The sequence below is a fragment of the Grammomys surdaster genome, unplaced genomic scaffold (genome assembly GCF_004785775.1).
Source record: "Grammomys surdaster isolate TR1022 unplaced genomic scaffold, NIH_TR_1.0 125985, whole genome shotgun sequence".
Classification (NCBI taxonomy): Eukaryota; Metazoa; Chordata; class Mammalia; order Rodentia; family Muridae; genus Grammomys; species Grammomys surdaster.
Genome location: NW_021620801.1, coordinates 3922832 through 3945401, shown reverse-complemented (window position 1 = coordinate 3945401; position 22570 = coordinate 3922832). Strand labels below are relative to the sequence as shown.

The window sequence follows — 22570 nt, the reverse complement described above, 5'->3', positions numbered from 1 at the left end:
TTATGTGTGAGGTGTATTTGAGTATTACCCACTGCGTGTGTGGAGGCCAGAGGGCAACTTGGAGTTTTGCAGGGGTTCTGAGGATTAAGCTTAGGTAGCTAGACTTGGATTGTAAACACCTTACCCTTGGAGCCACCTCTTGGGTTTTTTTGGTCATAATTCTTATGTTTTCTCTCTGTATGAGCAGTCTTTCTCATTCTTATAGCCATCTGGCATGTTTGTATACTGACTGTCCTTGTGTGCAAATACAAGAATCCAGCCTTAGAGGATAATTTCATCATTCAATGTTCTACATGCTTTAAATGTTTAACTGAATGAATGAATATTCAACATAGGTTGAAAAGGGCAGGAGTTTGTAGTTGTCATGTTCTCTTGGAAGGAGTGTGGATGGGTACCAAATATTCAGTTATCACATATCTAATGCCAGATAGATCCTAGAGGAGGATAGAGAAGAAAATTGGGAAACAGGTTCAGTTTGATGGAGAAGATGACATTAGCTTTAAAGCCTCTGTAGTTATTATTTAGGTAAGTATTTCCTGTAAGCTAGTGGAGATATGGTAATAAAACATAGGTTCATGGATATAAGACTAGGGATGGACAAGGAGGAAGCAGTTAAAAGTTACAAGGGTAACATTTGATGTTTACTGTTGACCAGCTTTTTAGTTTTATATTATAATTGAGTTACTCTATTATATTTGGATGATTTAATATAGCAATTTTGTTGTAGTAATGGAGAACTGAGCACTCTATAAATAGGAATATGTCCGTCAGTCCTCCCTCCCTCTCTCCCTTCCCTCCCTCTCTCCCTTCCCTCCCTCCCTCCCTCCCCCCCTCCCTCCCTGCCCCTCTCATAACAACAAAAAGACAAAAACCTGCCGCTGTCATACTTAAATGTGTCTCCAATTTTTTTAGGTTCTGGGAAATTCTGGATTGTTTAACAAGCATGGATTCCAAATACAGCAGCAGCAGCAAAGGAATCTTTCACTGCATGAATACTTGAGTATGGAATTATTGCAGGAAGCGGGTGTCTCTGTTCCCAAAGGCTTCGTGGCAAAGTCAGCAGATGAAGCTTATGCAATTGCCAAAAAATTAGGTACTTTAAAAACACCATAGTCACCTTGACATAGAAACTTCTATAAGATGGGAATTTTACTTTTGGTTTGATGACTTGACATTTAAATATTTTGGGAGGTAGGTTCTCACACTGCCAAGGATGACTTTAAACTCAGACTTTCCTGTCTTTACCTCCTAGAAAGCTTGGATTAGGCATGGGCTGCCACATTTGATTTGGCTTGTTTTTGAGAAGGTAGAATTTTATGATTGTTGAGACTTTACAGTTATTATAAGATGATATTGAGCTGTACTATTAGTGACTTAGGAATCATTTTATTGATGGTAGGATGCTGAAGTCCTTTTAGCTAGAACAGACTTAAGGGGAAAGTTATTCTCTTTACTTTGTAGCTTAAAGGATGGTGGTTATGATGAATTTGTTTTTTTGTTTATTTGATTATTTTTTGTTTTGTTTTAGAAAAATTCTGAAGAGAAATCTTAGCTGTTTATGTGTGGTATGGAAAGGGTGGGACTTTCTTCCTTGCTCCCAATGGATGCAAGAGAATGAAGAAGGTGAACTCTAGACTAAGCTCCCTGCTGTGTCTTTGTTTGTTCACTGATACATCCCAAAGGCTTAGAAAGATGCCTGACATTAGGTAATCAATACCTAACTAATTAATATTAATTTTTGTTAAATGAGTTCAGGAGTTGCAAAAATGTACTGGTACATTATCTCAGATTTTTAATTTTAATTTTTTTTAAGTTTTATGTTCGTTAGTGTTTTGACTGTATGTATGAGGGTGTCAGAAGCCCTGGAACTGGAATCGTAGATAGTTGTGAGCTGCATGTCGGTGCTGGGAATTAAACCCAGGTCCCTTAGAAGATGGCCAGTGCTGCTAACTGCTGAGCTGTCTTTCCAACCCCACTAGTGCATTTTTTTTAATTGAAAGAATCCTTAATAACTTTCACTAATTTGAGTTTGTAGGAGTATCTTAAACAGTTTTTGATTTTAGGAAATAAACATAAATTTACATTTAAAAAGATTTAGTATGAAAACAATGAAATAATGTAATGGCTGTCCACTCTGTTTTTGTATAGTAGTATTTGAAGTCTGTTTTTATGTAGGTAAGTAAGAAGGCAGTCATCTTGGATTCAGTTTTGATAACTGTGACTTTAAATATGTTTTGGTGAACTTTGTGTTTATTAACATTTCACATAAAATTTAAGAAATGTTTAAAATTTCATTTACCTTAGCTATAAATATGAGTTTCCTTTAAAAATGAGAATATTCCTAGATAAACTATTTTGAGTGAGATGGCCATTGTTTTTTTGACTTGAGAGTATGACTTTATTTACAATTTTTATTGTTATTATAATAAACAATTTCAGATTATTCAACAAAAGTTTTATGGAATACTAATTTCAGTGAAATGCCTGTTAATTGAGTGTAATGGATTTTGAGTTTGTATATGATCCATGGCAACAGGCCCTAACTTATTTATTAATGATGTCAGAAAAACTATCTATTTCAAATTTATTTGTTTCACTTAGTTTTTTTTTCTTTGAAAAAATAATTGAAAAACTTTTTTTAAAAAATGAGATAATTATTTTGTTATTTTGCATTCTGAGAATGTCTGTGGATTAGGACTTATAGGGCAGCTGGGGTTCTGATTTTTTTTTTTAAAGATGTTTCCTTTAAAAAAGTTAGTTGTATGTAGTGTGTTGGCCTGTGTGAGTCCATGTGCACCACATGTATGCAGTGCTCACAGAGCAGAAGAGGCTGGGGATCCACTGGCCTGGAGTTACAGGTGACTGTGGGCTGCCGCCTGATGTGGGTCCCCTGCACGAGCAGTGTGACTGCTCTTAACCACCAGGTCATCTCTCCAGCCTTGGGAGCCCTGACTTTGAGCCTTTTAGGTATTGAGAACGTTTGTTCTTGTTAGAAAATGCTGAAAAGATGAAGGCACATTGTCAGTCTGTTGTAGGATGACACCATAAGCCCTGAGAGGAAAGGCTCAGGCTCCTTCTCACTGTTGTGTCTGACCCTTCTATGTGCTGTCTGCCATGGAAGGAGTTGGTTGCATGGATTAATGGAGTTGATTAAACTATTTTGATCATTTGTCCTCATACTTAGTTTTTAAATTCTTCTCTCCTTCTGTACATTTTGTGTATAAATGAGTACTTCTAAAATACTAGAAAATCAGGAGTTGGTAGATCACCAGGGAGAGCTAGAAAGAATGAGAGTTTTGTTTTAGTTTGGGCTACCTGTCTTCTGGTCCCAGAGGCTACTTGTTGATTTCTGATTAAGGAAAGTATTGGTTTTTTAAGTTAACATTTAAACTACCTTTAACCTATTACTAGTTTCATACATTAATGAATGGTGGAGTCTGGCTTATTGCGAATGGTCTTTTCCAAAAAAGACACTTCTGAGAGTCTAGTATTTACAGTTCTGAGTCTTTGAAGAGCAATGGAAAATAGTCAAGATTTATGAGAATTCTGATTTTTATGAGAATTCAAGGTTTTTTAACATGCCTCTTTTTCAACATTCAGCAAGATGTGTCTTGGGGACTCTTGCAACAGCTTATAAATATCCATGAATATAGCTAAGGGTCGGCTGCCTGGAGCTTCATTCTGGTGGGGAAGCCAAGCCACAAGTGATACGCAGAAGAAAAGAATGTATTATGTTAGAAGTTGATGAATCTCTGGTGGAAAAGTAGGTCAGAGAAAGAAAATTAATGGGTCAGAGGTGTGCAGATTGCATTCTTAGCAATGCCTGTCAGCATAAGTAAGCCGAAGGGGCCAGGTGAGTCTTAGAAACATGACTGGACAGCTGGTAGGTTAGGGTGAGCCGGGATGGCCAGATGAGAGTATGTACCTGGAGTGCAGTGAGCCCTGGACTCTAGGGCTTTGTAGGCCATTGTAAATACTGTGGCTTTTATTCTGACTGAAATGGGTGTTTGAAATAGTTTTAAGTAGAGTTTCATCTCATGGACTATTTCTTTAAATATTCCATCATCCAGGTAAGAAGAATGGTGGTTAGGGCAGGTGCCCAGCTGGAGGCAAGGAATAACCAGTTCTATAGTTGGGGGAGTGGGAGTGTTCTCTTTGTTCTTAAATACCATCTTGACTAACTTTAGGATCAAGTTCTGACTTGGGTAGTAAACATTTCCAATGTAGATGAATTTATAGCATTTTATAAGTGTTCTTTTGTAGTAATCCTATATGCTATAGTTCTCTGTTCTTGTTTGTTTGCTTTGTTTTTGTTTGTTTGTTTAAGACTAGATTTCTCTGTGGAGCCCTGGCTGTCCTGGAACTCACTCTGTAGACCAGGTGGGCCTCAAACTCAAGAGATCCACCTGCCTCTGCCTCCTAAATGTTGGGATTAAAAATGTGCCCCATAACACCCGGCTTAGTTCACTTCTTATTTGATCACCAAAACCATTGATTATCTCAGTGATTGGTTATTTATTCTGCTTTGTGCTTCAGAAATAACTTTTTCTCATAGTACAGTGTCCATCTTAAGTCTGTTCAAATAAGTATTTATAGGGTAGTGGTCATATCCCAGAGATGGCTTTGTGCTTGAGGTACAGTAAATAGCATGAGACCCTGTATTCTTTTGCCATAATATGGTAAATGATGCTACATGGGTAGGGTGGGCCAAAATATTAAGAGAGGAAGAATGAAGAGGATCAGAAATTGTGCATGTCGTTGTGACAAGAGAATACCTTTTTAAGAGGCATTAATCTTGATTATGAACAGTGAGTAAAATCTAGATTAACTATCCAGTTTGCTAGGTTTGGGCAGAAATGCTCCTGTGTGGGTGCTGTGAGGTCAAAGGTCAGTATTGGATGTCTTCCTTTATTGCTCTCCACTTTAAAAAAAAAATTTGCTTTTGTGTGTGTGTGTGTGTGTGTGTGTGTGTGTGTGTGTGTGTGTGTGGCGGGAGGAGGGAGGGAGAGGGGTACGGGCATGCTTGTGCCATGCTCTGCTCTGTGTATGTGCATGCAAGTGTTTTGTATGGTGTATGTGAGGTACAGGCATGATTGTGCCATGCTGTGTGCATTGTGTGTGTTTGTGTGTGTGTATGTGTCTATGTATGTGTGTGTAAAGCAGAGGACAACCTTTTAGTTTTCTCCTGTGGGTCCCAGGGTTTGAGTTAGGTCCCTAGGCTTGTGTGACACGTGTTTTGTCTGCTGGGCATCTTGTCAGTCCTCCACTTTGTTTTTGAGACAGGGTCATCTACTGAACACAGAGCTGACACTGTCAGCAAGGTTGGCGGTTAGCAAGCTCCAGGGTTTTCCCTGTGTCTGTGGTTGTGCACTGGTGCCTGACTTTAATGTGGGTGCCCAGGCTCCGAACTCAGGTCCTCATGCCTACACATCAAGCACTTTACCCACTGAGCGTCTCACCTGCCCCAAGTGAGCTAGTTTTGTACAGTAAATTAGAAAGGGGAGGGAAAGATAATATTGTATAGTATGCTGATTTATAAAGTATATAATTAAACACAGCATGGAATTCTTTTATATGTCTATCTTCCTGACTATTGGTAGATACTCTTCATAACGTCACTGCTCAATGGTGTGCAGTAACATAGCATTTGTTGTTATTGGAGGGAATAAGGCATTATCAGACCTATCAGTCCAGTTACTGGAATGATTTCAAGTCATAGCTTTGTCCCCAGTCCTGCTTGAAGTAGTATTTGTGACTCAACAGTCACATGACACAAGTTTACATTTGGATAGAGACTGGGAAAGTGTGTGTATGTGTGTGTGTGTGTGTGTGTGTGTATGGGTGTTTTTGTCTCCATATGTCTCATGTGTGCCTAGTGCCTGTGTAGGTCAGAAGAAGGCATTGAATCACCTGGTATTGGAGTTACAGATGGTTGTGAGTCACCATGCGGGTGCTGGAAACTGAGCCTGGTTCCACTGGAACAGCAATTAGAGATCTTAACCATTGAGCCATCTTTCCAGCCCTGGGAAGTTTTAAGAAAACATTTTAGTCTTAATATTGTGCTTTTAGTATCTTCCAAAGCACTAGTTTAAGAATAACAAATATTTTCAGTATACTATTTCAGAAATGATTTAAAATAAGTGCTTAACCTTTTAAAGGGATAGACCTTTTATATGGTGAATGTTTTACTTTTCAAATATAGAAAATCTATGTACATGGAATGCCTTAGTCTTAGACATTGTGGTAATGGGACTTCATTTAATAACACTTATTAGTATGCATGTTAAATCAAATATGCATGTTAAATTTTGCATGTGAATCCCTGCTTTCTGTGTAATAAAAGTATTTTTCTTCTAGGGTCAAAGGATGTTGTGATAAAGGCCCAGGTTTTAGCTGGCGGCAGAGGGAAAGGAACGTTTACAAGTGGCCTCAAAGGAGGAGTGAAGATCGTTTTCTCGTAAGTCATAGTTACGTAAAGAAAAATTATCTAAATTATCAGATCATTGAAAACACTGAGCTCTAGCTGCAGTATAGATTTTTCTCAGTTGGAGAACAGAAGAATTTGAATTCTCTTTCTTATTGTAGTCCAGAAGAAGCAAAAGCTGTGTCCTCACAGATGATTGGGCAAAAATTGATTACCAAGCAAACTGGAGCAAAGGGCAGAATATGCAATCAAGTTTTGGTCTGTGAGCGAAGATATCCCAGGAGAGAATACTACTTTGCAATAACAATGGAGAGGTCATTTCAAGTGAGTATTTGTAGACAGGACAAATCAAGATTTACTTATAACTTTCAATTTCAGAGTTTGAACAATATATACATGAGGAATAAGAAGTATTATCCATTACTCACACAGAGAATTTGTCAGTTTTGAAAAATAATATGGTAAAATTTGACATGTAATATAATTTTTAAAAAGCTATAGGGAAATTCCACTGTAATACGTTTCATGGAGTTTTCAAGTGATTAATTCTTTAGATATCTAAAATCTTAAATCTCTGGAGATTATATTTAGGTTAATGGACGGATCAAATTAGTTTCTTACATTGCAAAGTAGTCATACCAAAGAAGAAAGAATAAACCAAAAATGGCATCCTGTTCTTTTTCTACTTCTGGTTTTATTTTATTTTCCTGTTTGTTTTGTTTGTGTGTTTATGTTTTACTAGGTTATTGGTATGAGTGGAAGGTGATGCTGAGTATAAATGATGTAGTTGTAAAGGAACAAGGGGTTTCATGGACCTTTAGTCTCGATTCCCTCTCTTTATGGATCAAAATTTTAGCATTGGACATAGGCATCTCTTCAGTAGAAACCCAATGTACAGAAGATCCAGTGCACAGAGGGCTGCTTGGGATGTTAACTAGCTTTTTGTTTGAAGCAAACTATGCATGTTTGGAAGTCCTAGCAAAGATTGCTATACAAAATTATTATTGTGTGCTTTAGAGTAACAAAATTTAAGTAGTTTTCTATATATATAATAACTTTTAAAAAGTATTTTTCTATATTGTAATACTTTCCCTCCTACAGTTAAAATCTTCAGTAATATTCAGTTAATAAAAGTATCTTACAGTTTTTAATTTTTATTAAGTATTTCTTGAGATATAACACTAGGTGGTAGCAAAACCCCACTTGGTATGATTTTTAAAAGTATTTTTTTTCCTGAATGTTATAATTTAGCTTTGTAAATGATTTCAGAAATTACACCACAATAGTTTTAATTTGCAGAAGTTATGTTTCATGCATTCATGCATTTACCTGCTGTTTTTTTTTTTACACATTCTTTTCTTACTTGGTATACGTCAGTACCGATCGTCTTGTTAGTTATGTAAGTGTCTGGACAAACCAAGAGAGACTTTAGTTCTTTTTATTAGTGTGTATGTTCATGTGTGGCTGTGTGCACGCATGCACAAGCATACATAGGACCTTCACTGGGTTACGGGGCTCCTTGTTGTGTCCAGACTTCTTTCTTTTTTAAAATTGTGTTTTTAGACAGTCTCTCTCTGTAGTCCATGCTGCCCTCAAACTTGCAGGGTCCTTTTGCCTCAGCCTCCTGGGTGCTAGGATTGCAGCTTCTGCCCAGAAGAACTCATCTTGAATGTAGCAAACTGATATATGTTACTTACGATGTGGCACAGCATTTGGGAGGAAGATCAAATTTGAGTTCAGTTTAAGATCTTGAATATTCAGAGAAGCATTTGGGTCTTTCTTACTAATGGAAACATGCTTTTATTTCAATTACAAAATTAATGTATTTGTAATGATTCAGATGGAAGATACTATTAATTGTGAAATCATTTAGCCAAAACCATGATGTTCATTTGTTTGAGACAGAGCCTCCCTCTATATCCCAGGCTGGCAAATTATAAGGCTCTTTGGTGTTATCTCCTTAGATTGATAGAGAATTGGTTGTGCTTTCTGGAGTATGTCTGACTGTTAGGGAAATCCCATGAATAGGTCTCTGTTGAGCAAACAGAGACAGCAACTGAGGGTTCGGCTCAGAGCTCACAGCATGGATAAGGGTGTCGGTTTAAAACCCAACAATACCAAAAGTCACTCAGCAATTAAAGCTAAAAAGCAAAGTAATTTTTGATTGAATTAAGATAGTATACATGGCTAGGTATGGTTGTGCATGCTGATAATCTCAGCACTGAGGAAACTGGCAGGAAGGCAGGAGACTCAGTTTTAGGTTACTTGGGCCATGTAGGGAGTGCCAGGCTCCCAGGGCTCCTTTTGTTACTGTTATGGTTTAGTTGCGGTTGCTTTGGCTTTGGTAGCAACACATGAGAATCCTTGGGCAGGCATGTCTGTGAGCTGGTGTGCCAGAGTGACAGACATCACCGTACCCTCTCTAGCACTTTGTGAGATGTGACATTTGCCTACTGCCTTTGGTATTGACTTTGTCCTGAGAAAACTGAATTTGTCAGATGGCCTTTGCTATTTTACTTTTCCAGTAAAACTTGATAATCAGCTGAACAAGTGTACTTCACCTGACTGTCAGATTTGGCTTTGCCTGGAGTAGATTCGTAAAAGGTACTAAAGCTATTCCAAAAGTTTTCATTAAGTTTTTCTTAAGTAGATCTTTATCTTATACTTTAAATTTAAACTTATTTTAAGGCAAGGATTCTTGAGGGACAAAGAATTTAGGTTTATGAAAGTGAAAATAAATAGTAATATTTATTATTAGTGTAAATATATACTCATTCATTCATTTAGTTTTTCTTTTTTTTTAATAATTCATTTTTTCTCAAATCGTAATTCATTCACACAGGGGTTATAAACACAGAAAGGCAGGATGTGGGGAAGGGAATGACAATGAAGTGTGGGTGTTCAGGGGGAATACAGATATCTTCAGAACCGGGTATTGGCTGGGTGAAGGTTCAGGGGACAAGTCACTATGACTCTGCCTGTGACTCGCTTTTCCTTATCTAAGTTGGTATTGTCTGCCAAGGCTACCTATTTACAAGGTCTATGACTACTCAGGCTTGTAAATTTCCACAAAAGCTGCCTGTTTACATTAGCTTATAGCCATCTGTTTTAATGTTTTTCCACTGAGACCCAAGACTTGGTGTTAGTATACATGTATGACAGGCCTATTGCTGATTTTAGGCCTATGGCTGATTTTAGGCCTACAGTGTGTAAGCAGGGCTGCCCCTGACATCTCCTCCCTTCTCTTAAGTATAGAAGGGTTGTGGCAGTTCTAAACTTGAAAAGGCGGGGATAGAGGCCTGACCTCCAGTGTTTGAAGGGGACCTTGTAATGGCTCCAGTCCACCTGTCATCCAGTGAGGCATGAGGGCCATACCCGTCCCGATGTCTTTTTCCTGGAGAGGGGATACTTTTGACATCAACCCCTATGCAGTCAGGCTTGTCCCTCAGGGAACCCAGAGAGATATTTTTATCTTTTATTTATATTCCCTTGCAGTGCTTAGCCTCGCAGCCTAAGCAAGAATTCAGATTGCCTGTCAGAGGGGGTTCTCTGCTTGGTCTAGGGGCAGAAGTCCCCCCTTTTAGGTTGGGTGGAGATGGGTTTTGGGAACACCCTGTATAAAGTAACAACCTCATCTTGAGTCTCGTGATCCTCCATAGCTAACTTTTGATAATGTATCTGAGTAGGTTTTGCTACCAAATTATTTAACTGTTGTATCACAGAGTTAGTCAGCCTATTTGAGGCCCAGGGACCAGCAGAAATAAGCAAAAAGAACCCAAATAATGGTCCCAAGATGGGAGGAAATAGAGTTGACAACCTTGGAGAGGCTGAAAACCAGTTCTTATACCAGCCTTCATCTGTCTCTTTCTCTCTCTGATTTTTCTTAGGCTTCACTACCTATTTCATGCTCTCTTTAACCCTCCTTGTCTTGTCTATGTAAAGGCAACCCTCTTCTTTAAGGGCTGTACACAATCAAGAGCTGTACACAACCTTTTCTACTGTAATAGAGTAAATCAAGTCCAATAAGGATTTTTGCAATTTTAGGAGATTTCTTCAGACAGTGAAACGGGGGATTTCTTCAGATTAGTGATGTCAATCTCTAGCTGTTTGATGTTCTTGTCAGTGGCCCTTCAAAGGTCTGAGTAGTATAAGTTCGGAGGCCAGCATCTGGATTAGAACTTCCAACAGCAGACATCACGGGTGATTCATTTTTACCTGGGATGCTGCCTGAGTTCAAGTTCCTGGGAGTCCCTCTTTCTCTCGGTTTTCTGGGGTTGGGTACAGAGCTGCCGCCTGTGACCTGCTCTATGCTCGGGCCCAGACTGGAAGTCCTTCATTTAGTTTTTTGAGACAGGGTTTCTCTGTGTTGCCCTGGCTGTCCTGGAATTCACTCTGTATACCAAGCTGGCCTTGAACTCAGATTCAAAAGGTGTGCATCACCACACCTGACTTGGGTACAGGTCTGTGGGCTTCCTTCGTCCTCTGTAGTTTGATAATTCCCTAGAACAATTTGCAGAACCATATTGAATGTTGTACTTAGTGATTATGTTTATTATAAGCCATAGGACGAAAGTCACAAGCAGTCAGATGCAGAGACATGCAGGGCAAGGCTGAGGGCTTCCTAGACAGGAAGCTTTAGTTGTTTCAGTACTGCCCCATTAGTGATCTTCCTGAGTTGTCTTCATTGTTTTCCTGTCTCCTCTTCTCCCATCAAGCTGTCTAACAATATGCAGAACATTGACAACCAGAAGGGCTTCCTCCAGGTTTCTGGAATCTACAGGGTTTCTTACTTTTAAAAATTTAAAATTATAGTCAAATCAAATGACTCAAAGTTTACCATCTATGGATGTGTTAAAATATATGTGTGTGTGTATGTATGTATGTATGTATGTATATATGTGTATATATGTATGTATGTATGTGTATGTATGTATGTATGTACGTACATATGTATGTATACCACACACAATTTTTTTTGTGGGCACTGATTTCTGGCACTTCCCTTTTTGAGTCAAGATCTAGACTAGCCTTGAACTTGCTATGTAAAATGAGTTTCTTAGAATTTAGGGTAATCCTTCTGCTCTAACTGTAGAGTTCTGGTATTATAAGAATGTGCCAACTCACACAGCCTGATTGTAGAACTTTTTATTTTGCAAAATTGAAACTGTTGAACATTTCACTTTTCTCTTAACTAGGTGATAGCTACCATTCTTTCTCAGAGTTTGGCTATTTAAATGCCTGTGTAAATGTAGCATCTGCATTTTTTCTGACTGGCTTATTTCATTTTTAAAATGTCTTCAAAATTCATCTATGATAGATAACATATGACAATACTTTTTGAAAAATTTCTTTCCTCCCCCCTCCCCTTCCCTCCTCTCCCTTCCCCTCCCCTCCCCTCCCTTCCCCTCCCCTCCCCTCCCCCTCTCCCTTTCAGTTCTTTTGAGTATATACAAATAGGATTACTGGATCATATGCCAGTACCCTAGTGTGAATGTTTTCTCTGTTTTTCATTGACTGGTACAGCCATCTGATTATTTGATTTCCTTGCCAATACTTATTTTCTAATTTTTTGATAGTGGCTATTCTAAAGGATGTAAAATGATACCTCACTGTGTGTTATCACATTTTTAAAATTATACTTACTGTTATTTGTCAGTATGTGTGTGTTGTATGTATGTGTGTGTGCGTACACTCATATCTGTGCATACTTGCCTTCCTTCCTTCCACCTTGTGAGTACTAGGATTTGAATACTGGGTTGTTGTGCCTGTCTTTACCTACTGTGAGGATCTTGCAGGCCCCTTATTGTGAATCTGATTTATGCTTCTGTAAAAATTAATGTCGCTTGAGTCTTCTTATATGCTTGTTGTCCATATGTATATCTTTTTGGAAAAAATGTGTATTTAGTACTTTGCCCATATTTTAATTTCCAAATATCTTGCATTCTTTAGGTTGTTTTTCATTTTGTCTGACTGTTTCCTTTGCTGTGCAGAAGTTTTCAAGTTTAATACAACCCCACTGGTTATAGCCTTTGTTTCTTAGGTTTTTGGTATGATTTGTAAGAAGTCATTGACACATTCATATCATAAAACATTCCTCTGTATTTTATTCCAGGGCATATGTTTGAGTCTTTAATATTTTTAATAGTTTCAAGACATATGTCTGGGTCTTCAGTTCATTTTGAATTAATTTTTCTCTCTGACTTAGGGTAAAGGTCCAATTTTATTCTTCTGTATCTAAATATCTCTTTCCCATTACATTTAAAAAAGAAAGTATCATTTTCCCTTTGTGTATCCTGGGTATTGCTGCTTGTCACGTGACTGTATGATATGTGAGAGATTATTTGGGCCTGTTATGGTATTCCATTTGTCTTAATGGCAAGTATCATACTGTTTCTTGAGACAGAGTCTATTTATGTAGCTGAGGCTACACTCAGTCTCTATCCTCCTGCCTCAGGCTCCCACTATGGTTTCAGACATGTGCTTCTGCACTTGGCTTCATACTGCTTTGATTAGAGTTTTGTGATAATATTTTGAAATCAGGGAAGATGAGGTCCCCAGCCCATTTCTCAAGACTGTTTTGCCCATTGTGACTGAGATTGCAAATGAATTTAAAGATGGAGGAGGAAAAGGAGGAAGAAAAGGAAGAGGAGGGAAAAGAAGACCCTAGGCATTGGTGTTTTAATAGAAATTTCATTGAGCCTGTAGGTTGTTTGGGTTAGTACAAACATTTAAATTTCTTTACACCTCATGGGCCACTATCTTTATATGTTTTGTGTGTCTTCAGTTTCTTTCAGCAATGTTTTAAATTCACTTTTAATGCATAAAACTCTTTGGTTAGGTTTAGTATTATGTATGCTGTTCAGTTTGGTGCTATTACAAACTAGACTTGTTGCCTTTTCAAGTTGCTTATTTTACTGTATTGAAATAAAACAGATTTTTTTTTTGCCTGCTAACTTTGTATCAAATTTTGCTAAAATTATTCTAATTTTATATGTGTGTGCAGTTCTTGCAGTTCTTTCTGTATGTAAGATCATCTTATCTCTATAGAGATAATTTTACTTTTAATTTTCACCTTTGGGTGCCTTTTCCCCCTTTTCTTTAAGACAGGTAAGAACTATAGGCAGATACTCCTTAAAGTATTACCCAGTGAAAGCAGCTTTTCAATAAATGTCAGATTAATTCAAAGGAAGAGATATGTACCAGCTAGGAGCTCCTTTTGACCACTCCAAATTAAAAACTAGTGAGGTTCAAGAATGACAAAGATAAGGGAGACTCGTCATCAAGAAAAATTTCTTCTCAAAAATAAAGAGCCTTCAGTAACCTGCAGTATCACCTCAGCTATCAAAGGAGTCTGTTAAAAGAAAGGAAAATTTCCTTGTAGTGGATTAAAAAGTCACTAAACCTGGAGGCCACACAGATTAGCAGTCCATTGTCAGCTTCCACAAGCTAATAATGGCAAGAAGCATGGCAGCATGTAGGCAGACATGTTGCTGGAGCCAAGAGTTCATCCAGCAGGAGACTGTGTATTATACTGGGTGGAGCTTGAACATAGGAGACCTCAAAGCCTGCCCCCACAGTGACACACTTCCTCCACAAGGCCACACCTCCTAATAGTGCCACTCTATGGGCCAAGCATTCACACACTTGAGTTTTTGGGAGGTCATACATACTCACACCACCACCACAGCATTCATATGTATCTGCGTGGTACTGCTTGCTTGCCTGTGAGTGGATGCATGCATGTGTGTGTGCATGCGCTAGTGCACTCCAGGCCAGACCATATGTACAGAGGTCAGAGGACAACTTCTAGGGAGTTATTTCTTTCCTTAAATCATATGGGGATTGGAGTCTGGTTGACAGGCTTGGCAGCAAGCACTTTTACGAGCTGAGTCATCTCACTGATCCTGTAAGCAGTTCTTTGTGTAGGCATGATCATTTAAAAGGATTTGGTTTTGCTGCCTATCAATTTTGTTGTTCTGTTGTCCCAGACTTGTGCTTTATTGCTGACTCAAACACTTGAAGACCAAACTGTTACCAGTTGTTTGATTGGAGTCCTTTCTACCTGGATAAACATTTTGAGTAGACTTGGAGAAGCTTTTCTAGAGTTGGTGGTCCCTAGTCCTTGAGTGTTCAAGGCCCCAGGGCTGTATTTTACAACCTAGAGGGTTGTATCTCCAAGCCCTGAACACTTGGGGACTATTGCATCAGGCTTTAGACGCCAGAAACTTAAGGCTGTGTTTAGATTGGGTGCTTATTGCTTTGGGCTCTTAACTACCAATGGCCTCAGTACTTGGTGGCTACTGTAGTCCTTGCCTCCCAGTTGCAGTAAGTGGTATGACTGGCAGCAGCAGGTATGCCTACTGGTGTTAAAGCTCCTGAAAGGGGCAGAGTTGTGACCCTCTCATTCTGTAGTAGCTAATGTTAACACTTCTTGGATTTAGTGTGTCATGATTCTTAACCTCGACAACCTGGCAGCTTCCTGGGACTGCTCTGGTGACTGGGCTCACAGTTTCTGTCTCTTCCATTCTTCTTTACCTTTGGCTTGCTGGGTTCTTCACCTTCTGTCTACTTTTCCTGGGTTTTGTTGTTTGTGCCATCACTTGCTAGGTTTTCTGTTTCTGCTGATTTTGTTGTTACTTGAATTTCTCTTCCCTCCCATTTAGTACACTTGAGAGTCTGTTAATGTTCATCTTTTTAACTGTCCAGTTCTTAGTTTTGTTAATTTTTCCCAATGTTATAAAATCACCATCACACTGTCACTAAATGGCCATGTTTTAGAATGTTGTGTTGGTAAAGTTTTATCTGGATGCTTAGAGCAGCCCTCATTTGAGGCATTCTGACTGCTGCCCCTTCCTCTTCAGCTGGAAGCAGTTTAAAGCAGTCTGCACCTCAGGATCCCTAACAGCCGTTCAGTTGACCTCTGAGAGGGGATTGGGGGACTAGGATGTAGACAGATACCTGATAGGCAGAAAGACAGGGAGACAGGCTGTGGCCAGGTAAAACAAAGATGATGAATTTCCAAGATGGCTCCCTCCTTGTTTTTCTGAACAGAGGCAAAAACCTGGCAGCTTAAACCTAAGGCCTTCTGTGCTTTTCTCCTGCCGATAGGGCCCCTGCTGATGGACTGGGGCAACAAGTTCAAGGCCAGATTACACAGCAGTTGTAGGCCAGTTAGCCATCCTGTCCTTAAACTGATCAACCTTAAATTAGAGGAGGTAGAGCCTACAGATACTTTAAAACCTCCCAGCTTTAGAAAAGAAACTGCTTTGCCAAGGGCCTTTTTCTTGCTGTGTCTACTGTATATGTTTTTCCATAGCTTCAATAAAAAGCCTTTCTTCAACTACAATCATCATCATCATCATCCCTATTTCTTTTAGTTCATCTAACTTTTGCTAGTTACTCTTTTTTAGTTCCTTGTGATATAAAATCATATCCTGAGCTGGTGTTTTTTTCTTCGTCAAAGTGAGCCACGTGTGTCAGTCTGACTAGAGTACTAGCTTTCTGGTACGTCCACAGTCTTTCATCTCATTTCTTATCTCTGTTTTCTAGCTGTGTTTGGAGTTAGAGAAATGGACTAGCACCCTGGACAACACCCTGAAAAGCCAGAATACAAATGTGTGTGTCATCTTTTAACTCCTTGGGGCAAAGGCTGTTTCAAAGGGGTTTATTTTCATGGCGGATGGTAGATGGATATGGATGTACACCCTCCCACCCCCTAAACTCATGGCAGACCTGAGTTAAATAGGGAGGGAGAAAAGGGGAGAGCGTGGGGAAGAATGTTTAATTTGCTCCGCCCTCTGGCCTTCATTAGTATGTAAATCTCTCTAGGGCCTGAGGCCTGTAGTCATACCCTCTACCTGTACACTTTGGGAGGGGCTGTAATAGTCTATGTGACTGAACAATGTAGGTCCATGGAGACTAGAATGCGCGTCAGGACCCTGGGTTCTGGGAATGTGGCTGAACACCTGCTATTTCTTCGTTGGAGTCTTGGGGTTCCAGGCCCATGCCCAACCATGAACCAAGATACCCTTACACAGTTCCATACCCCTTAGTCCCAAACTGAACTGGGGTTGGGTGGGTGGCAGATGTACATGAAGTGAAATGGCTTTTCTTAGCAGTTAGTACATGAGTGGTTAGTGTTAACTGTTTCTGGATGCAATGACTCTCATGTTGGCTTCCTGAGTTGTCAGGCCTTTTCAACGGCATGTTGGTGCTAGAACCTGATGCTTGTGGGAGGTGGCAGGTGAGGGTTTGGTTTCCTTCTTTACTAATCTTCTAAGGCTACCATCTAGAGTTTTTTGTGACTTCATTGTTGCAGAGATGATTAAATTATTATCCCTGCAGTTGACTAAATTTTTAAATCTTTGTCCTCCACATGGTGTTATTCAGCTCAAAGCTGTGACCCTCTGCTCATCTGATTGAGCGATGTACTGTGGCCATTGGCCAAATGACAGTGCCTTAGGTTTTCTACTGCTGTGAAGAGACAGTGTGACCACGGCAGCACTTATAAAAGAAAATATTTAATTGGGGCTGGCTTACAGTTTCAGAGGCTTAGTCCATTATCATCATGGTGGGAGATATGGAAGTGTACAGGCAGACATGGTGCTGGAGAAGGAGCAAGAAGTTCAAGCCACACTGGGCGTAACTTGAACATAAGAGACCACAGAGTCCACTCTCACAGGGACACACTTCCTCCAACAAGGCCCAGCCTACTCCTGATAGTGCCACTCCCTGTGGGCCAAGCATTCCCACATTTGAGTCTGTAGGGGCTATTTCTCTTCAAGCCACCATACTCAGCATAAAGTGGGGTCCACGACCTCTGACTCCTTCCTTGACCATAAAGATGGCTGAAGACTTAAGTTACTTATCATACTGGAGCAAAGTCCAGCTAGATAATTCATTATCACATATGTTAAAATCTAACCACATGATCGAAAATAAGTTTTTACTTAAATATGAGTCAACTCTTAAAAAATAGATTTCCTTTAGTTATTGCTTTAAGTATTTTAAGAATTGTATTTTCCAGTGAGGGGGACTAAACCATTATTTGAAATTACATTTTATGTTTGTTACTGAAATACTATAATGAAATAACAATACAGTGACTTTTTTTTAAATGTCACTGAAACTAGAGTGACAGGTGGTGGTTGGTGGTTGGGAGTGAAGCCCAGGCCCTCTGAAGAGTAGCCGTTTTAGCCAGTGAGTCAGCTCACTAGCTCTGATTTGTATTTTCTTATTCATTATATTAGCATTTCCTCTAGGCTCTGCCCAAGCATTACCTAGCAACAGCTAGCATCTCCACCCACCAGGTAAAAGCCAGGATCCAGCATGTAAGAAGATAGCTCCTTTACCCGCATCCCTCACCCCCAGTGTTGCTGGCTAACCTCTTCCTTCCTGCTCTCCTTTCTCTCCTTTCTCATTCTGTCCTTCTCTGTCTACCTTTCTCTGCTTCTATCCCCTTCTCCAGGTCTCCTTCCCTTCCTGCCAATAAACCTTTATATTAGGTCTGTCACATGGCTTGATTGTTCAGAGGAACACCTTGGCTAGAAGCTGTGCTGCTCCTTCCTGCTGCATTACACTCCATTTTATAAAACACAGCACGTTAATATGATTTTACTATTTTTACATGCCACTAGATCAGTTCTAGTCATACCAGATTAGCAAACCTACAAGACGTTTGTTTTTTAATTTTATTGATTTTTGGAGGAACTGAAAGTTCATAATTTAACTCTTTGTGCATATGCATTTTTTTCTTATAGTGTGTGTGGCAGTAGTCAGGGCTGTTCTTGCAAGATGGTTAGTTTTGTTTACTTGCAGGAAGACTAGTGGCTCAGAAAAACTACAGATTTTTCCTTAGATGGTTTTTTGTTTTTGCTTTAAGCAATACTTTAACATCTTTTTAGTTTTATGTGTAAAAATGTATAGGTTATACTTTATATATTTGATTATATTTACTTAGTTGGTATAGATGTGTATTTTATCTTTTTCCCTTGCAGGAGAGATGCCATTTTTATTTTTTGTTTCTGCTTCTTTTCTATTTTTCAGTTAAACATTTATAATGGTTACTTATTGGAGATAATGTTACATTGTCAAAAAAATTGAAAATATGATGTGGGAACTGTAGATGCCCAAATCTGACAGTGCACAGATTAGTTTAAAAATGTATTGAGTCTAAAATAAAATTGAATGCTTTGCCTCCTCCTTCCCTGTAGGGGCCTGTATTGATAGGAAGTGCACAAGGCGGTGTGAACATTGAGGATGTTGCTGCTGAGAACCCTGAAGCCATTCTAAAGGAACCTATTGATATAATCGAAGGCATAAAAAAGGAGCAAGCTGTGACAGTAGGTTACCTTCTGAAACATCGTTAGCTTTTAATTAGATAATTATAATACTTAAGACAGTTAACTTTGTAAAACACTAAACAGTTTAAGTCAGTTTAATTTTTTACTTAAATTGCAGTTTTTAAAAGTATTTACAGTATTTTTAAGATTTTGAAAGTGTCTACAGTAGTTTTCTTGGAGATTTCTGTGTCATTGCTGGATCTAGTTCCATTAACAGTGATTCCATAAAGTCAGCATTTGTCCAGTCATTCTTAATAGTTCCAGAAATGTGTCTTAGTGTAGAAGCTGTCTGAGTCAAGATCTGCAGGAGATCCTTCACTGACTAGTTAATATGCCCCACACCATTTTTCTAATGCATAGGTCCCCTTTCTCACTTTTTAATTTGTTTATTTACCAAAGAATCGAGTGATTATCAATCATTGCTTTTTATAGTCTGAGTTTTAAATCTTCATCAAGTCATTTTAAATGTTCCCCAGCCCCCCTGTAAATTGCATATAGTGGCAGAGAGACTGTCTTACAGCATCCACTCAGTAACATTTGTTGATGGTTTCCAGCTTTCTGTCCTGTCCTTCCTTCCCTTCTGCCTAGCTTCTGCTCTTTCCAAACAAAACTGTAGAATTTAATACTATGTGTTTGAGTATTGCTTGATATTATTTTTAATGATGCTGTTGAATTAAATTATTTGGTTTATGGACAAAAGTAAGCTTAATTATTTGCTGTGGATATAAACGCAGACCCATGAGTTGCTGTGAGAAAACATTGGTAAGTAAGCCTAGTTACTGAAGTATAGCCCCAGCAGACCCATGACTGAGGGAAGGCTCACAGGGCAGGGGAGTCTCTGTAGTGAGACCCATGGCTAAACAGATGAGTGGAATAAATATGCAAAAAGCACATATGATTTATTACAAATTATATAAGAATGGTGACTAGAGAGTAAATTTCAGATGAGGAAGCAAATATTTGTTTCGTGAGAGCTAAGATACAGCAGCAAGGCTGTGTATCCCAGTGTATGTCAATGGCGTAGTAGATTGGTGAAAATCATTTTGCAGTTCTTAAATATCTAAGTCTATACAAAAAAATCTTTATGGTGAAAATGGTACTTATTTAATTTCTTTTTTTTTTAATTTATAAAAGCTTTTCACTCAACATTCTTTTTTCTAGTCAGTAACTCTACTTTTTTTTTTTTTTGCTATTTGACTCTTTATATGAATCATATTCACCCTCAAAGGATTTAAGATTTTTCTGTTCCTGAAAATCAGGGTGTATTGCAGCCTTTGATATTTGAAATACAGGGAGAGAATTCTTTGAAGTGTTTCTAAGCAGACTCTAGTTCTGTGTATCATTATTTCAAAATTTCTCAAGGAACTTTGAAGTTGATAATTGTTCCAGCTGGGAAAGTAGCTTGGTGGTAGAGTACTTGACACACAGGTAGGAGGTCGTAGTGATGACCCAGCAGTGACACCGCAAGAGGGCTGTGTACTTGCTTCACCATAGAAATTGTGACCTACAACTCCTGGCTTGGGACCTTGAAAGTAGTTGTTTAAAATGTTCCATAGATGTCTCTGATTCAGACTTCTGCTCACCTCTGTAACTCTTCTAGATGAGAGGCTCAAATGCCGGGGTCTTTGGGGCCTGTCAGAGTTGAGTTTTGAATGGATGAGACAGTGTCCTTTGACTGCCTCTCCGGTTAGCCCAGGAGAGTCACATTCCAGGGGTTCAGTAGTCACCATAGTGGACTAGACAGAAATGGAGCATTTCCACCCAGGCATTTCCAGCCCAGTAGACATGTCTTGCATTACCTTAAAGGCAAAGTAGGGTACTTTATTAACTTTGGTTAGTGTTTAGACCATTGAGATTATAAACCTTTTTAGATGTTGTTTTAATAAAATATAAGTCTCTTTTTTCCTCTCTGTATTGTTCCAGTTTTTAGTATATGTGCTGCCGAAGTGAGCACATCTGTCTCTTTTTCAGTTTCGGTTGACTGTAGGCTTCCATAGAGGCAGAGAGGAAGCTATGAAGGGAACACTGGACTGTAATCTAGGCTAATGGTTGGCACTTGACCTCTGAATCGATTTCTGATTTGTAAAATAGGCATAAAGCGTACCCTGTAAGATTTTGAAGCAGCAAGTTTTTTGTTTAAACCTTTAGTAGCTGCTCTTTCCATGATTTAACTACAGTTCTTACACTTATCCTTTTAAATGATAAAGTTTTTATTTGTAATATTTTAATGCTGATTAGACATATACAAGTTACTACTGAAAAAGACAAATTACTTTCAGCTTGCACAGAAGATGGGATTTCCTTCTAACATTGTGGATTCTGCAGCAGAAAACATGATCAAGCTTTATAAACTTTTTCTGAAGTATGATGCAACTATGGTAGAAATAAACCCAATGGTAGAAGATTCTGACGGAAAGGGTAAGGTACTTTCTTCTATCACATGTATCATCTGTTGTTCTTGTGTAGTAGTTCATCTTCTGATGAATTGTATATGAACAGATGTAAGAGAAACCCATTAAAACACAAGAGTTGTGCTGCCTGTGACCACCATTCAGTCACAGTTGTCTGGTTGAATTAATAAAAATGATACAACTTGAAAATCCAAGTGAGTAGTCACCCAGTCACATTCCAGGGGTTCAGTAGTCACCATAGTGGACTGGACAGAAATGGAGCATTTCCACCCAGGCAGAAGGTCTTGAGGAGCAACACTTGGTTGGAGAAATAAGGGTTATGGCAAGAGTTAGCTATGATCTGGGAGAATTAGCCATCCAAGCCTCCATGCTTGGATCCTTTCTATGTAAATGTGTGCTCAGACATGAAGTCATTTCAAAATTTAGAGCCACTAGAGAAGAATGGTAGCTTGCTTATCTTTTATTGCTGTGAAGAGGTCCACCAAAACCATGGCTTCAGTGAGGCTACACAATGGCCTCACTAGGACTCCATGCAGGGACACCGCTGACACATGCTTGGCCTCATCAGTGCCTTTTCTTAGAGGGAGATTCCATAATCCCTTTCTTCTGTTCTTGACTCTAAAGCCAGAACCATGTGGCTGAAGCTGCCAAGTTCTGCTGCTTGCTTTTCTTTATCTGGTTATCTCCTTGAACACAGGATTAAGCTCCATTCCATTTCCTGGTGCTCTTTTTTTTTTTTTTCACTCAAATAGTGCATTTTGTGTTTTTCTTTGCTCAGTTTGCTCCTTTTTCTTATAGATCTGTGTGAGAATGACCACTAATAATAACACAACGGAGTCAATAATGCTGTTTTGAGATTTCCTCTGCCACTGTAATTAATCCAAAACTCTTCATTTTAGTTTCAGGCAGACTTTTCGGACAAGGGCAAAAAGCAGAAACATTCTTAATCAAAATATCACAGAACAGTCACTAAGCCACATACTAAAATTCTCTGAAACCTCTTGAGCTAGACCCCCATAGTTCAAATCACTCTCAGCACTAAGTTCTTCTGTGCTTTTAATAGTATGGCCCATTAAGTCCCACTTAAAGTATTCAATTGCTTTTCTAACCCAAAGTCTCAAAATTCATAATTCTCCAAACAAAAGCATGGTCAGGCTTGTCACAAGCAATACCTCACTCCTGGTACTAACTTCTGTTGTAGTTAGGGTTTTTTTGCTGAGGAGAGGCACTGTGACCATGACAACTCTTATAAAGGGAAACATTTAATTGGCCCTGGCTTACAGTTTCAGAGGGTTAGTCCATTCTCGTCAAGGTGGTATGCTAGCAGATATAGTACTGGACAAGGTGCTGAGAGTTTTACATGTTGATCTGGGGGCAGTAGTCTTGTTGCATAT

General features: G+C 39.0%; 1 protein-coding gene across 2 annotated transcripts in view; it reads left to right on the top strand.

The window, feature by feature from the left end:
* Sucla2 (succinate-CoA ligase ADP-forming beta subunit) overlaps positions 1-22570 on the top strand; it is a 44219-nt gene that overhangs the window by 6210 nt on the left and 15439 nt on the right. For both annotated transcript variants that reach the window (XM_028754264.1, XM_028754265.1), the window contains exons 2-6: positions 913-1093; positions 6358-6457; positions 6586-6748; positions 18637-18765; positions 21045-21183. In XM_028754264.1, coding sequence (XP_028610097.1) covers positions 913-1093; positions 6358-6457; positions 6586-6748; positions 18637-18765; positions 21045-21183 — 712 coding nt within the window. The remainder of the gene's footprint in view (positions 1-912; positions 1094-6357; positions 6458-6585; positions 6749-18636; positions 18766-21044; positions 21184-22570) is intronic.